Source organism: Spodoptera frugiperda, chromosome 2 (assembly GCF_023101765.2).
Source record: "Spodoptera frugiperda isolate SF20-4 chromosome 2, AGI-APGP_CSIRO_Sfru_2.0, whole genome shotgun sequence".
Taxonomy (NCBI): Eukaryota; Metazoa; Arthropoda; class Insecta; order Lepidoptera; family Noctuidae; genus Spodoptera; species Spodoptera frugiperda.
In genome coordinates, this window is record NC_064213.1 from 3,949,696 (window position 1) to 3,966,835 (window position 17,140).

A 17,140-nucleotide genomic window follows, 5' to 3' on the forward strand; every position below is an offset into this window, starting at 1 on the left:
AATAAATAAATTACGATTTTGACAAAAAGAAAATTATATACAGTTGTACAAATCTCTTGTATACTATCTGACTAAATAAACCTTACAATATTAATAAGTAGGAACCAGGTTTTTAAGTGTGGGAGAGACATGCTTCGGCACGAATGGGCCGACTCGACCGGAGTGTTACCACGGCCTCACAGAAAACTGACGTGAAACAACGCTTGCATTGTGTTTTCGTTATGTGAGCGAGGTTCCCGGATTCCAAATTATCCCCCTTCCCAATCCTACCAATACATTTTTCCCCTTAACTTCCTAATCCCCAAAAGGTGTGTGGTGTTTCAAGTGTCCATGGGCGCGACGATTGCATACCATCAGATTCTGAGTATCCGTCTGCTCGTTTACCGGCTTATACCATAAAAAACTAAACATTTTATTTTTTCTTGGTATGATCTTTCTTCATATTTCTAGTAGCTTCATAAAGCTTAGCTTTTATATCTGGGTAGGAAGTCAACAAATCGGTCCATTTGTCCAGGTCTAAATAGACTAAATCCACCACCTGTAGAAAAAATATTGTTGAAAATTGGGCCCTATTTCACAAATTCTGAAAAGCCACTTAATATTTTTACACATTACATTATGGAATATACATCAAATTAAAAGTGAGTAAACGGGAACTAAATGAGACAATGTGATATACGATCTTAGTCAAAAAGCATTTTGATATCAAGTAAAAAATGTTTGGTACGACCCATAACTGTACCTCATTTGCACGCTTTAGTCAATTAACGATTGCAAGACGAATGCATGCATCTTACACAATGATCAACGTCAATCCTGCAACGTCAATCATGCATAGTGAAAATTAAGTTTACGGAATACTTACCGTTCGAGAATAGTAAGTGAAGTGGAATCCTACATTGACGAATAAACCCGACATACATCCAAAATATCCATTTGTATACAGCACTGACATTAGCTTGTTTTCACCGCTGAAAATTATAACAATGAAGGATACCTACATAAACACACAACATAATGATGTTTAGAAAAAAAAAACAATTTCTCTTTCTCTTTCTCTTTCTCTTTCTCTTTCTCTTTCTCTTTCTCTTTCTCTCTCTCTTTCTCTTTCTCTTTCTCTTTCTCTTTCTCTCTCTATTTCTTTCTTTCTTACTCTCTCTTTCCTTCTTTCTCTCTTTCTATATTTCTGTCTCTCCCTCTCACTCACTCTGAATCTACTGCTGTGACAATTTTAAATCTAGTCTATGCATTCGCATGGACTAGATTTAAAATTAAAAAATAATAAAGTTTTTAAGTTAAATTTAAATTAAAATATACTTACGCTTTGTCGATGTACCACTTTTCAACTTCTCCCTCGTGGATAAAGTAAGTAATGTTGAAGGTATCTCCTTCTCTTACAATACATTTCCCTAAAATAATACAGTGAATGTTTTAAGCACAAATATGAAACCTAACTATGCTACATTAAGTCAGGAAAAATTGTTTTTTGATAAGTTCCTCGTTTAACCACTGGCGCGGATTCTTACTAACATATGTAACGCATAAATTTAATCTTATTAATATTTGAGCAAATACAAAATTCGGAATAAGCTACGTGATAAAGATTTATTAATTAACTTGGATATTATTAAAATAAAAAATTACCAGGAAATATGACAGTCCTTTGCAACCTCGCAGCTAGTTGCCGTTTGAAATAGTCAGGCAACATGCGAAATGTTGGAGGTGCATCAAGGTGATGTAGGTAAAGCGCAGTAAACAGGTCTTGGCGTAAACATGGGGGGCATTGGTAAGCTAGGTCTGGTAGTTTGTCACCTGAAAATATGAAAACTATTGACTGCCTCGTTGGTCGAGTGGTCGCAAGTGCAACTGCCGGTCAAGGGGTCGCAAGTCCGGGGTGTGATTCCCGGATTGAGCAAAGCATTGCTGGTCGTTTTTAAAATTTTTTTTACAAAAAATTAAAGGAAGAGAAAACTTTTCTTTTGTTGATCAAATGCACATATCTTTTCAAATTCAAGGAATCACAATCTAAAAAAGTTCATACGTTTGAAGACGCGAGAGGTAGTATGATACTGATGATGAAGAGCTCCTTACCTTTCTGCCTTTTCCACAACTGCACAGTATAAGCCCATACATTATCCGACAAAGACCTGCTAAGTCCCGAGTCAGTCAAATAAATAAGCATATTTTTTATAGAGAAATTATATTGATACAGTTCTCGATACTTTGTATATGCTGCGTTTATAGCCAGTGCCATTATGTAGATGTCCAATAGTTGTAGAACAAATGTAGTGAATACTTTGTAGTATACTTCATTTATTGATAGAGGCATTATCTATAAAAATACACAAATTTTTAATAATTATTTATTGTAGTGTTAATCGCTGCCCCAAACTAAAATAGTTATTAGATAATTATCTAAGTGTAAGGCAAAGTTTTTAAGAAGAAAAAGTAATCATTATTAAACACATTTCCTGGAAACATCGTAGACCGCATCGTCACTTACTACCAAGCGAGATAGTGGCCAAACATCGGCCCATCATAAGACCCATTAATAAAAAAATAGAAAAAGCACGCGTATATGTAGGTATAGTCAAAACTACGGCGATGCTTATATCGAATAGTTATTTATGTTTTATTTTTTATTAAGCGACATCATCAAATATTTAGCCAAAAAAATATGAAGCAGTCACTCACCGTATCAATATTGGTATGTGTGTGTATAAGCAGAATGTACGTCAAAGCTACGATGTAATCATAGGGCCAGTACTTGGGGACTACGAAGGTAGGAATAAATACTGCAGGGTCTTCCTCATCCCGAATATCTCTTGTGGCACGCGCACAACCTGGTAAATAACGCAACACTTGAATTGATTTTCGAATATCATAGGGGTATTTGAATAATATTTTAAAGGGCTGTATTTATTCTAAGTTAACATTCAGCATAGTAGGTACAAAGGAATACCCATTTTGGTCTACATTCGATGGTAGATTGTGAACTGTTGTTATTATTTGCGAAAGCATCAGAATATTTTTACCTTCGCCTCTATCATCAGGATGTGTCCATTGACTGAAATCAATTGTGTTGACCATATCGCGCATATCCCTGATATGAATTGGGAATTTACCCTCTGTAATATAAATATAAAGGCAAAATAATTACAGTTACTCCCAGTTCAGTCCAATTAAAGAATCCTCAATAACAATTACATTGTAAAAAAAAACTTACTCCTTCTGCATGCGATATACACCCAACCACAAGTGAAACAGTGGATAACCAATAGAAATATTGCTATTTTCAAAAGTATTGGTGCCATACTTCTCTAAAATTAGAAACATTCGTTTTAAAACAAATAAAACTTTACAACAAAGCAATAATGTTGAAAATCACAATAGCAATTTCGACACGTTGGTCGAGCTTGAAGTGATGTGTTTCTAAAAATTACCTTGAAACCCCTACAGAAGTGAAAATCGTAGTCAAAGAAATACTTCAAGCGCAACATCCTCGCGTACTGGTATCTCCAATCATTGTGAAAGATTGTACCTAGTGGAATCAGAAAACTTAGGATATCCAGGTACAATGACCAATCTTTTAGTTTCTTCCAGCCCACTCTTTGATGTTGGCATTTGTTTTGTACTACAACTAGTTGGATCTGTAACCAAAATACTTCATCATTGTCAGCCATTTTTCCTTAACGTATGAGTTTGCTTTACGTTTAAAGTAAATGAAACGAGTGCGACGACACTCTGATTGGCCGGCTCGAATAAACCAACCTATCAGAGCTCTCGTTTCGATTACTATAAATGTAAAGAAAACTTGTATTAAGGGTACTGTTGGACATAGGCCTACTGTTGGACATCGTTTTAGAGATAAAACTACACCATCATTGGTGTGGCTCGATATTATTTATGTTAAATGTAGTGCCAAAACCGTTTTTGAAACGGTAAAAGTTCATCAGACACTTCTCATTCTAAAATATCAGTTGAAGGTCACGAAACCTTTTCTTTTTATAACAATTATGAAATAAACAAAATAAAAACATCTATAGAATACTTACCGAATAAAAATCCGCAATAAAGTTCGCCAGATGAATCACATCACATATAAAGAGTACGATATAGACTCGGTACCACAAGTTGTGTCCAGTCGGTAGGACGACGAACGAATTGACACAAACTGTGGTGATGAAGGGGCCGACAAACCATGTGAGGTGCAAGAAATTTGAGTACCATGTACCATGGTAACCTTCCACCGGGAAATCATTCCACTGAGACAAATAATTCAACTTTAGATTAGTAAACTTATTTATTATAGAGATGATGACAAAAAAGCAGATGAATCATCTGATGCTAAGTGATCAGTGACGCCGTCGGACTCTCGCAATACCAAAGGAGTCACAAGTGCGTTGCCTGATTTGTTGTAAAGATATAGATATTCATGAGCAGCGACACACGTGGCTACGTAACAACTATCGCCGCATCATGTATCGCGGAATGCCGCTCATGAGTATGAGCCTCTAGCATGGCTTGAAACAAATCGATTTCCTCGTCAAACCGTTACGTGAGTAGGCCGATAACATAATAATCAATTAAGTATGTCTCACGAAAGTTATAATAAAACTATTGATACTTATAACATTAAAGCGAAAGAAAAGATTTTTGCTATCACTATATTTTGTTATGCTTTAGCCATAGTTAGTGATTAAACCATCAGGTACAACTGAAGATCAGTAACAAATATATGAATCAGTTTTTTTTACAAAACATGTTGAAACATTCTTACCGGTAGCTTGATCATCTTCCGTCCACGTAAAAGGTATTTAACTGTGTCGTATGGATTCTCAAGAGTCACGTACTTTGTTGCCAGAAAATCGTTCTTATGTTGCGGATTACGCATAATTGTTCGGCGTACCTATATAAACATTTATGTACTTTTACTAAGTTACTAATCATATCTATCATATAACTACTTGACAGAACATATCACTATAATCTGTAAAGGGCATAAATATCAATTTATAATGTAACACCAAATTTTACCAGGGATGTAATGAGTTTTTTTTTGTGACATGCACTCCGGTCTATTTTTAAAAAATTCTTAAAGCTCTGTCTCATATCTAATAACGCAACTCGAGATCTCTTTGCTCGAAGATCAAGCTTGCAACCACTTGACTCACGAAACAGTCTAGTAAAACTATAAAACATTTTAAAAGCATGATACGAGTATCTTAGTGTCAAGGACTTACCTCCTCAGTAATAATGCTTTGAAACGCATTTATCTCAATATATAGAACGTCGACTTTGTCTTCAGCTGTTGCGGTCACACGTATAGGCCGCTTCCTTGTGCCTAGTAACTGACCAAATATATCGCCCTGGAGAAAAAGAGAAGATAAGATATCATGTCAAGGCTTCTTCATTTCGAGTATGAGGCAAATGTAATGAAATAAATACTTTGATCTAAATCTATTTTTTGTACACCAAAAGAAACAAGTAAGTGAATCTCTGTTCTTTTGGTGGTCGTATGTAGAGTTAAATTAATTATAAAATGGCATAAGAGTACGGCACGAAAGGACCGGCTCGACCGGAGTCATAACGGAGTAATGGCCATACAGAAAACTGAACATGAAACAATGCTTGCGATGTGTTTGTTTCAATTACCCCTCAATCACCAATTCCCCAACAACAACCTTTTAATTCCTAATCCCCTAAAGGCCGGAAACGCACTTGTAACACCTCTAGTGTTTTGGATGACCATGAGCGACGGTGATTGCTTACCATCAGGTGATCCATCTGCTCGTTTAGAGGCTTATACCACAACAACAGAGCTATTTCTGCCGTAATTCAATATATTTTATGGATCTGGAGTATATGTAAAGGTAAAAACTTTGCAGTGTATTGCAGGCGATACCGAGAAATCCTTCAACAAAAATACATATTATAAGTTAACCAAAACAACCGAAGTACCTTGGTCAAAACAATCAACTTCCTATTCTTTTTCGTCAGCACGACTTTCCCGCGATGCACAACGCACAAGTAAGTCACGAGATCGTTTTCCCTGATAATGTCGTGTCCTCCTAGGAAGAACGCCTGTGTACTGACGCTGGCTAACTGCCTTTGCATGGCTTCACCGCCTTTGATTATAGTATCCAGAATACTGAATGTCCTATGAAAAAAGGACAATGTTTATTTGTATGTGCGATTATGTAACTACATCATCACACGTCAACAGGGTATCAATAGCCACTGCTGACCAAAGGCTTATTCGTTGAAAAAGGTTTGAGCATTAATCACCACGCTTGCTTAATGCGGTTTGGCGATTTCAAACTAATAATTAAAAATTATAAATCCAGGTTTCCTCACGATGTTTTCTTTCAACATCTTGTGCAAATAAGGTCTTTCTAAAAGAAAGTTGACAGTAAAATGTGAATTGAAAAATTTGTTTGTGACTTAATTTTATTTAGAACTAAAACTTGCTTTTGGACTTTTCCTTCCATCGTATGTACACTCGCCAACGCTATTTAGTTAGCAGGCCACACATTGACACAACTATCATTTACGGCATTATACAATATACATGTGTAGGTAATCTCATACTAATGTGCATAAAAACATTTGTCCATTACGCACACATTGGTCTATACTTTCCTTTTCCTTTTGGCGTAAATAAGACGTCAAAGGGCGTAATTCATTCATATTCACTCTATTACTCTATAATTATAAACAAATTGATCAACAACGTACTTTTTATAAAAGAAGTAGTTCAGATCCTGTCGAAACACTACACCAATCCCTTCATTTGTCAGTTGATTCAATTGGATGCCTTTTGTTCTGAAAACAAAACACTTTTAGATTACAATAAATACCAATCGAGTAGTCGTTAATCTTATCTTATTGTTTGATTAACACAACTAACTTTTGCCCGCTTTGCTCGCCTCGCGTTAATAAGTAATATTTTTAATGGACTTTATTAAAATATCTTCTTAGGGTATGACTACGTCATAGTAGTTTTATGCAAGCAAAGTCTCTGCCCGATCGGTTTAAAATTGACAAAGTTTTATACAAACTTTCATGCCTATTTTATCCCCTTGGGGCTAAAATCGATCAAAATCCTTTTTTAGCGGTCATAACATCTACCTGCATACCAAATTTCAGCCTGATCCGTCTAGTAGTTTGGTCTGTGCGTTAATAGATCACTACGTCAGTCAGTCAGTCGGTCACCTTTGAGTTATATGCATATATTTAAGATACATTTTTGTTTGCTTGATAGGTAGGTTTGGCGATCATGATAAAGTCACTGTTGCTTTTTTTTTATTAACTACATTAAATTAACATTTCTACCTGTGGAAACTTGTAATTGGACTTCTTTCAATATTTCTCACCTATCTGTATCCTAGTTGTAAGTTTTCCGAAGATAATAAAATAAAATGAAAAAAAATAGAAATTTAATTGAGAAAAAAGGGTTTATGGTGGCACAAAAACTACTAAACGACTCGATGTAGGTATTTCTCACTTACCTGACCCAACAATATCTAAAATGTTGCATCGCTTTCTGTATAATTGAATCCTCAACTCTCTCGGAAGTGAGAAACCTGTCGAGTTGGTTTACAGCATGTTGAAACAAAAAATCTCCACGAGCGTCCAATACTAACAGGGTCAAAGCATGACACGATATGCACCTATGAAAAAAGTATGTCAACGTTTATAATCCTGTACTTATTTATTCATAACAACTCATACAAATAATTCTTCAGAAATCTTAATGCACGACATTTATATTATTTTATAATTTCTTCACGATCAAACGTTCATAAATTATATACAAAGGCCCAATTACCCCCCCCTTCCCAATATTCCCAAGCCCCGATATCCCAACAACCCTTAAATTCCTGACCCCCAAAAGGCCAGCAACGCACGTGTACTATGGTGTGTCGGGTGTCCCTGGGTGACGGCGATTGCTTACCATCAGGTGATCCGTTTATACTATTTGCTGAAAAAATATTTTCTTGGACCACAAGTTCACAAAGATCAATCCATGTACTTACCAAAATATAAATCCGATGACAAATAAACAGAGCCCCACTCCCAAATTTCTGCTGTCAACTAGAAATCTTCCATAATTTAATCCCATCATACCGTTTTCAGCGAGACTTAGACTTTCAGCGAATATCTGTGTGATCGTTTTAATTTGATTTAGTTTATAAACTGTTACCAGTTAGCGTTAATAATTATACTACTTAGTCAAAAGACTGTAGATCTAAGAGAGTAAACGACTTTACTTTATTGGTTTATGTTTTACTATGATATCTTTAAGCAATCTCAAGTATCTCAAGATAGGTAATAGGCCTTTTATAAGGCGGGGAATGTCATCCAATGACTTCTCTCGCCATGAGCGAAGCGAGAAGGACTGTCAGACTCTTACTGACTAAACACCACCTCGTTCCTACTCCTGCTTTTCGAGCCGGAGAGTAAACCCTTTAGGTAGTCCGCAGCTCCGGATTAGTAGAAAGGTAATAAGGCTTTGACGCATAAATATAAAACAATATCCTATACCTAAAAGGTTCACAAGTGTAAAGTATTAATATTAATGACCAAAAACAGCATTCTAATATACAGAATGTTAATAGAACGCTCCTGAACGCCGCAAACAAGCGACGGTAATAAACGAGCTTTATTTAAAAAATAAAAAAAGGAATTTAATGTTTATTTTATGTAGTTGGAATCAACCGCTTTTAAAACTAGTGCTGCATGAATAACACAAAAACGATTAAAATTATAAAAACAAACAAAACGTATTATGGAGCTTTCCGTTTACACCTGTATACCTCTCATATTTGAAGTCAGTAAAAGTCGCTTACCAAATGTAAATCATTCCAACTCAAATTAAAAGGCATCGTCATCACATCGGGCATCCAGCAAGTATCCCGGAGAGTAACAGAAAGCAAATCCATATTTCTTTCATTGAACTCAAATTTTACACAGACAACCATGAAATAATGACTTGCACCCAGTACTAGAAGACTGTTTACTAATTGCCATTTTACTATCTGAAGAATAAAGACAAATAAGTATATCCTGGTTCATGAATCTCAATCATCAAATGTTAGAGACCTTCAATTCACTAAGGCAATTGGGTGCTTTTCCACCAGAGATGTGCTTTGTAGCTATATTTCGAAGATGTTAAGCTGATGTTGAGCTGATGCTAAGCTGTGAAACTATGTGACCCTTTCCACTGATACTAAGCTACGTAGCTGTGGTAGTAAGATGCACTGCCGCAAAGTAACTATGCGCGAAAGATGCGCAGCTCAAGTATGCGCTACATATCTATAGTAGGGAAGCCTTCCATACTGGTGAAAAAGCAGCCATACAGATGAATTTTAGTAAGTATAGGTCACTGGAATCATAGAAACATTAACACACTAGATTTAATCTATATAAATGACAGGCCAAACAAGATTAAGACTTAATTACAACGGCTTTGAGTCCAAAATCATACGTACATTAATCAAAGTGCCGTTCACCGTCGGGAGATCACTAATATATTGGAAATACGCAAACAAAATATAGATATGCGCGAATTTGCACACTGTATTTATTAGAAAACTTGTATCATCATCGATTTCAGCTGATAGCAAAGCCTTAAGAACTTCATACACGGGTATAACACCGATAAGGTCCAATATAAATGCTTTAGTTATATAATTTACGAAGCATTTTTTAGTGTTGGTTATTATTATGCCACGATCATCGTGATATGCGAGCTGCAATAAATTTATGCGAAATTAACTTTGGCAAGTAACATTTCATGTTAAACGGTTTTCATGAGCTCTGTTCTACTGACTAAGGCCGTCTTGTTTGATATTCAAAATATAGTATAGTGAAGTATAGTATTAGTGAAAAAAAAATTGTATGGTCATCCAGATTAAGAGTGTGAACCAAATATCAGATCGGTCTGTCGTCAGCAAGTAGATAAAATTCCAATTGCTCTCTAGTAACAAATAATCCAAAACATACAAACGGGGGAACTATAGTCATAGTAAAAGTTCTTACGAATAACTTTAAGATAATATCGATCCAGGCAATGCAGTCACAGAACGCGCTGATCATAGTAAACACCCATCGTGATACAGCTCCAATGCCACCTTTAAACATTAGAAAATTAACTAAATTTTCGATATTGTTTATTATACAGGTGTTAATAGCGTATAATTTTGTTTGTCTACTCACCCAACACAGCAGCAGACGAGATAGAGACATATACGACAACTGTTCGAAACATCAACCAGGTTTGCATAAATCTATAAAAATATTTATTTTATAATAATGACACATTATAGGGCAATTTTTATTAATAGACTGTCAAACACCTCTCCTATTTTATATTTGTTATTTAAAGTTTCTTCAAACAATATCAATCAAAAATGACCATGTGAATATTAAAATTATACATAGTTTGTCAGTCAATCTGTCATAAAAATAAAACTATTTTTCTGTATGAGTAAATTGCCTGATTATAAGAGTCACTGCCGCCCAACAGATAATATGATTGCATTATCTGTCTGTCTATTTAATAATAATATGTTGTTGCTTAGATATGAATATTTTTTAAGAATCTTACGCAGATTCCGGATCTCCCCAGAAATCACCTTCAAATGGCAACGATCGATTTTGTTGTAATTCAGGAATCACTTTTGCTGTCGATGTCATTGACATTCTTGTACTGTTAATTCTGTCTCGCAGTTTTTGTTGATACTGAAAAGTATTTTAGTAGTATCATATTAGAAAGATACCACTTTCCTTCTAGGAAAATAGTTGCAACATTATTATAATGTACTTCAATATAAATATATAGTTCTGCCAGTAAACGAGCAGACGGATCACCTGATGTTAAGCAATTGCCACTTCCTATGGACACCCGAAACTCCAGAGGCGTTACAAGTGGGTTGTCGGTCATTTGGGGATTAGGAATTTAAGGGGTGTTCGGGAATCGGGGATTGGGAAGGGGAGTAATTGGTTGAATAATTTACTTACATCTCTCCGATGTAACAAATAATTTCTAAACATTTCGTCAACCATAGGTGTGAATTCTTTAACACAATTTTGCAAATATTCATATTCCAATGTATATTTTTTGTAGATATCATAAAATATATTTATTGGTATGTATATAGTCTAAAAAAAGAAATAATATGATACACATAAAATATATGACAAGCTACTTATAAAACTCAATCTGTAACAAGCAAATATAGATCTCTATAGTTAGGCCATTACAAACGTGCGAACTGTCATAAGTCATTTTTATCAGATCTCTCGCTCACACTTATGCCAATTGTGCGGGATAGTCACATTATTTTGACGTGACAGCTCACACGTTTGTAATGAGGGGCCTAACATATAATGCAATACATCTATTAGTTGTATTATGTTTTAACTTCACTTACCTCACAATCAGTATACGCAGTGTATGATCTAACTGATTCTTTCCCGAAGTAAACAGCAGCTATTGATAATAAAGTGCCGGGTCCATAGTAAGTTTCAACTATTTCACCTTTTTCATCATGAGACTCCACTTTAACGAATCCCTAAATAAAAAGACATTTACTTTACAACCAAACTAAAGAACTTTAGATATATCAGTATGAAAACAATTAAGTAGGATTGAATTGTTCGGATTGGGTTGGCCGATAATAGATAAGAAGAAAACGATCCACAATTTTTTATTAGTCACAAATAGTCCACATACCAATTTTTAGCTTTCTATCTTTAAAATTGCGAAATGGTTCATAGAAACTTCCATGACCCATTTTAGGAAAGTGTATGGTTGAAAAGAGATAAAAAATTGCCTGTATCAGTTACCAGCAAGAAATGACACAAAATATTATCATGTCATAAACTCGCTTCGTTGCAACTTCAAGAAAGGACAAACAAACAAACTTTGCCACCTATAATATTAATAAGTATATAAGAATGGATATATAAAATATTACCTGCACAATCCAAGTAACATTTTTAACTTGGTTCCCAAACATAAATATTATGGCATTTTTAGGTAGAACTAAAAATCTTGCCATGCAAGCTAATTCCTTGATTAAGCTGGGATCAGCATGAGTAAACGTTATTGATTTCGATATTATTCGCTGTGCCACTTCACCTTGCGCTTTCCAATATATCTCAATTGGTTCTTCTATCATAGAATTCGATGAAATTACGTCATGACCCTGGTAATACTTCCAATGGCATATGAAATATCTATCAAGCCTCCTGAGTAAATCAACGTGAATACTATAATGCTGGTAATATTTCTTAAGATTTGAAACAAATCTTCGGTAACTTGACAATACCCTACTTTCCAAATACATATACGACACAAGTGTACTTCTACAATACACGAATATAAGGTAAGAAAGGAATGAGATCACTATCCCAACATATGTGTCCCATAAGTTCATCGCCACATATTCACAAAATGTCCATTCAAAAGCCCAATTGATTAAGACCCCAGTTACTGGATTCATTTCTACACAATCGACCTTAACGGTTCTGGAACACAAAACTTCTCCAAAGAAATATGTTACTGTTAACTGGGGCATGTAATTAGTCAGCTCGAACATAATGTGACTTGTCAGCACTATAAACGTAAAATTAATTAACAGCAGTTTCCGACAAACGTCCACCAAAGGATTTCTTCTAATATCCCACTTTAAATAAATACCATAAAAAAGCACATATATTTTAATTAGTCTGTTAAATTGAAAAGTGTAGTAATATTGTGGTGCTCCAACGATATAAGCTAAATCTTCCAACCAAATTGATGACAAAATATCCAACATGAAAGTGAAACTCTTGAATCGTTCAAACAAAACTGTAGAGAAAGTACTTGTAACAGAATCCTCTGTTTTAACTGCCGTAAATAAGGATACTGCAATATCTATACCATATATAGTATCAGTATATAATGTAAAAAACGTAAACCACGAGGGAATTTCACGTTTTACCAGATTTGGTGGAAAGACACACAGCACCATCATTACAGTTATGAAAACAATTCGGTGCCAGACAAAACCAAATTTAGATACCGGATTCATAATCCATGGGAACGAGACATTAGTGAACATAGATTTAGTCTGGAGTTCAGTTGGAGTGCAAAGCACCAGTTGACCTAAATATTTCGCGCAGTGGTATATTGATTCCTCTCGTGGTAAATCACATCTGACTTGTTCTCTAGAAAACCCGGTTTGTTCCATTACTTTTTCAAAAACTTCATATATTTCCCACCAACGCCTGTTGATCCAAGCTATTCCTTCGTCTTCATTTCTATCCAATCCTCTTATAGACTTCTTACTATTGAACAATTTCTTTGCATGATTTAATCGGTCTCTTACCGCCTCCATGACAGTTTGTCTATCAATGGGATACTTGTGTAGAGCTTGTATAAGATATTTTCGTTGAACGACATATATTTCACAATACGTGAGACATTGACATGCAACTTTTCTATCGTAGTTAGGTACATAAAAATTGATATCTCCAAATATGGTGCCACTTGTAACAGAAAATATAGGAGTGATACCATCATCTGCTGAAATAAGCTGAACTATCCCTGATTTTAGGTAATACAAAGAGGTTTTAGAATGGTCTCCTACAAAAAACCTTTCCCCAGGCATTCTGTAAGATAATTCAACGCATTCACTTATCAGTCGTCGAAGGGGAAATGACGTTTTTCTCAAAATTGGACTATGGTAATATAAGGGCCAAAGTAAATCTTGTTTAATTTCGAGTCGCAAATATCTCGGTATTTCTGTTTTGAACACCTCAGGCATATGAATAATACCACTACGTTTTCTCCAGATGATTTTATAGAAATTTTCAACTTCTTTATGGGCATTTGTCGTCGGATTTCTCCTGTGTGTCTCTTCTATAATCTTTCTAGTGACTGAATATTTAGTGCAAACTCTTCGCAGTCTAAGTAGCGATTCAGCGAAAAATTTCGGCATTACAATAAAATGATTTAAAATATAAGCGCATATTAAAAACATGCAAACTATTATAAATTCTAATATTGCAGAGGGTTTAGTTTCGTTATCAAAGAAAGCATTTTGGGTAAATGAAAATACAAATGTGTATGCGTAGACATATGTAGTGTATCCCACATCCGTTTCGTTTAGCTGAAACAAAAGAATTTTATTATCTATCAATGGTGAGGCTTTCAAACGTATTTACGATCTTATTCGTTTATCATTTAAAAGAAAAGCAATCAATCAAATCAACTGTATACAAGGTTGCACGTTAATTATTTGATAGATGTTAAATCCAGATCCTACATGATGGCTCAGTGCAAGAACACAACCAAGTTGAATTAATAATTTACTCAAATATAAATAATTTGACGCACAACTAAACCTAACAGCAATTTAAAGAAAATCAAAATAACCTTATAAATAACATAAGCTCGCCAGTCGTAGTAGTTTCCAACTCCTGTACAATGCTTACAAAAGCCTTCCTCAGTAAGGAGCAACCAGAAGCAAGCAATGCAATTCAATGTCATACATAACGTGAGGGAATAGCCGACCAAAAGGTTAAAGTACGAATGCGTAGTCACCAGTGAAAAGTATTCTGTTACTCTGTAAATGCTGAAAAAAAAAGTTTTACAAAAATTAAATTATACATTCATTAGATCTGTATCCTTAGTACGAGTTTGCTTTACGTTTAAAGTAATCAACAAGAACGCGTTCGATGCTCTGATTGGTTGGTTTAATCGAGCCGGCCAATCAGATAGCGCTGAACGCACTCTCATATCGTACAGAACGCATGTTATGTTGTAAAATCGCTTTGTGAAAATAAGGATGCTAAATGTATGTGTGTGTATATTAACGGTGTGATATGATACAAAAATGGTACTCACACAAGAAACTCATTAAATGCAAGTATATTTGGCCATAAGCGTGGAACTGGACATGGATTCGGCATCACTAGGCGCAAGAAAGGAATTAGAGATATCAGATCTATTATCAACAATCCTGCTGACTTTGGTAAATGCTCACGTCGCATTGCTTGGTCGGTGACTTGTCTGGAAAAATAAAAAGATTGAACAATACCTATTGGAGGTGTTACTATAATTCCCGGAGCTGTGGGCTGCCTAGCGGGTTACCAGGTCTCGGCTCGAAAAACAGAAGTAGAAAGGGTGCTTTTAGTCAGTAAGAGTCTGACACTTGCTCACGCCTCGCCCAAGGCGGAAGAAGCAGTAGGATGATATACTATAAGTAATACCTAGATTTCTAAAAGCTGGACAGTAACGAAACAGTATGAATGCCAGTAGAGGACAGAAACAGGCTGATGATGATGCTCTAATATGCTGACTGTTTCTTACCTATGCACAATATGAAGAAAAGTGTCGATCCCATATAAAGCATCGCAAAAGTACCAGTAACAATACTTTATGAACAATAGAACTGGCGTTTGATCCATCACTTCGCCACAGTACACAATCGGGTATACCGATTGTATGGGACCCTGGGGAAACACTAGTATTTCTTTTAAGGTACTTGAATTATCATATATAACTATTTCACACTTAAATCGAATGTATAATTTTGTCTGCAGATTCCTTTTTATTCTTCACTAACTTCATGGATTATTTTCCTGCAGCTGAGTCGTCTGCAACAGTCTTAATCCTCAGTGCTATTAAAATTTTCGTACGTAAATTGTTCTTGTAAAGTTAACAGTTCCCGAATACAGTTTTTTTTATACTTTTTAGGATGGCGTTTGGCCACCATCTCATCTGGTGCTAAGCGATGAATTGGCCGATGTAGAGCACGCCTACATATGAACAACCTGTTCACTCGAGACTTGAAGACACCCAAATTGTATTTTGCAGGAAACACATAGTGTTATTCACATGTTATCAAAAGTATATATTTCTGGTATTACAGCAATAATAATAGACTGTCAACAAATAATCCTTACCAGTAGAACCTTTACGATGACGCTAAGAAGTACAAACAATTGGAAAACAGGTTGGAATGGTAGAAATATAAGGTTGCTCCATTCTATTTTACTATCTTCTGTAGTTCCTGTTTTATTCTCTAGCATCTTGCTAATTGCAGTTATTTTGTCTATCGACTTGGACGTCTGTTTAAGAGAGTCATCCATAGCACCTTCAGTCTTCCTTAAAGGCATGTTAGTAATAATAATTATTTTATCAACATTTTAAATACTTTGCTTGATTATAAAATACGTTTGTTGTGACAAATGACACGCTTTCAAATACAGAATGTCTTTGGCTTGGGTCTAAAATAGAGTAAAATATTTTTCATTTATTCTGCATTAGTCTATTCTCTCAATAGAGATTACAGTTGATGGTCTATGCTCTCGCAGGACTGGGCTTGAATTGAAAAAAATTTTGGGCCATATTTCAGTGACAAACGACTAAACTTAATTTAATTAATCCTATAGTAGGTATTTGGTTTATTCTTTCTCACTATCAACTTTATTGACCTTGTTCAGTTATAGTAGTTGCGTTAACGCAACTTTAAGCTATTATTTTTATTCTTATATAGAACTAAATAGTGATTGCTTTTCGAAATTCACTCAATGAATGACTAATCCTATAGTTATTAACTTGGTCCCACTCTCTATGCCTTTATCCTCGCTGTCCTCAGGTAAAATTCAGTGTGATGTTTACAAAACTGTAAACCACAAACTGTTTTTGCCACTATCAGAAAAATATAATCTTTAGGTTCTTACAACGTGGGTAACCTTTTAAATGAAACTTCATTTATTCCATCATAATTATAATTATTAAGAGATATAATTAAATTAATAACATAGCGTACTATAATTAGGTAACATTAACGTCCATTTACAAATTATGTGGAGTGAATATTTTATTCAGACCAGTGAAAGATTAACAAACCACATCAAATTAATATTCAAATTAATAAATATAAAATAACATAACCGTAATTAGGGATAAACTAGAATATTCCCGAAAACAATTTTACAGATATTTTAAAAAGTTAATTATAACTATTTTATACTTAGCTATGTATTATTATGATATGGCCCCTGTCATACGGTGAACACCTGAAAACCTGAATAACTTAAATGATGAGTTCGAAATCACCAATTTCGCTTATGCAAGCGT

At 34.9% G+C, this 17,140-nt stretch overlaps 1 protein-coding gene across 1 annotated transcript; it reads right to left on the bottom strand.

Annotated features, from left to right (window-relative positions):
- Positions 1-401: 401 nt before the first annotated feature.
- Positions 402-16,223, bottom strand: LOC118269016 (uncharacterized). The gene is made up of 28 exons (XM_050700334.1): positions 15,961-16,223; positions 15,365-15,507; positions 14,900-15,064; positions 14,429-14,627; positions 11,985-14,162; positions 11,439-11,579; positions 11,026-11,166; positions 10,613-10,746; positions 10,222-10,292; positions 10,045-10,136; positions 9,495-9,755; positions 8,853-9,041; positions 8,040-8,164; positions 7,512-7,673; positions 6,739-6,825; positions 5,962-6,160; positions 5,244-5,369; positions 4,781-4,909; positions 4,056-4,265; positions 3,444-3,650; positions 3,227-3,320; positions 3,036-3,128; positions 2,695-2,843; positions 2,092-2,332; positions 1,645-1,812; positions 1,322-1,409; positions 866-971; positions 402-538 (listed from the first exon to the last, which is right to left on the bottom strand). Exons 1-28 carry the CDS (start codon positions 16,171-16,173, stop codon positions 413-415), a joined length of 6,237 nt encoding a protein of 2,078 aa, XP_050556291.1. The 5' UTR covers positions 16,174-16,223; the 3' UTR covers positions 402-412.
- Positions 16,224-17,140: the final 917 nt, after the last annotated feature.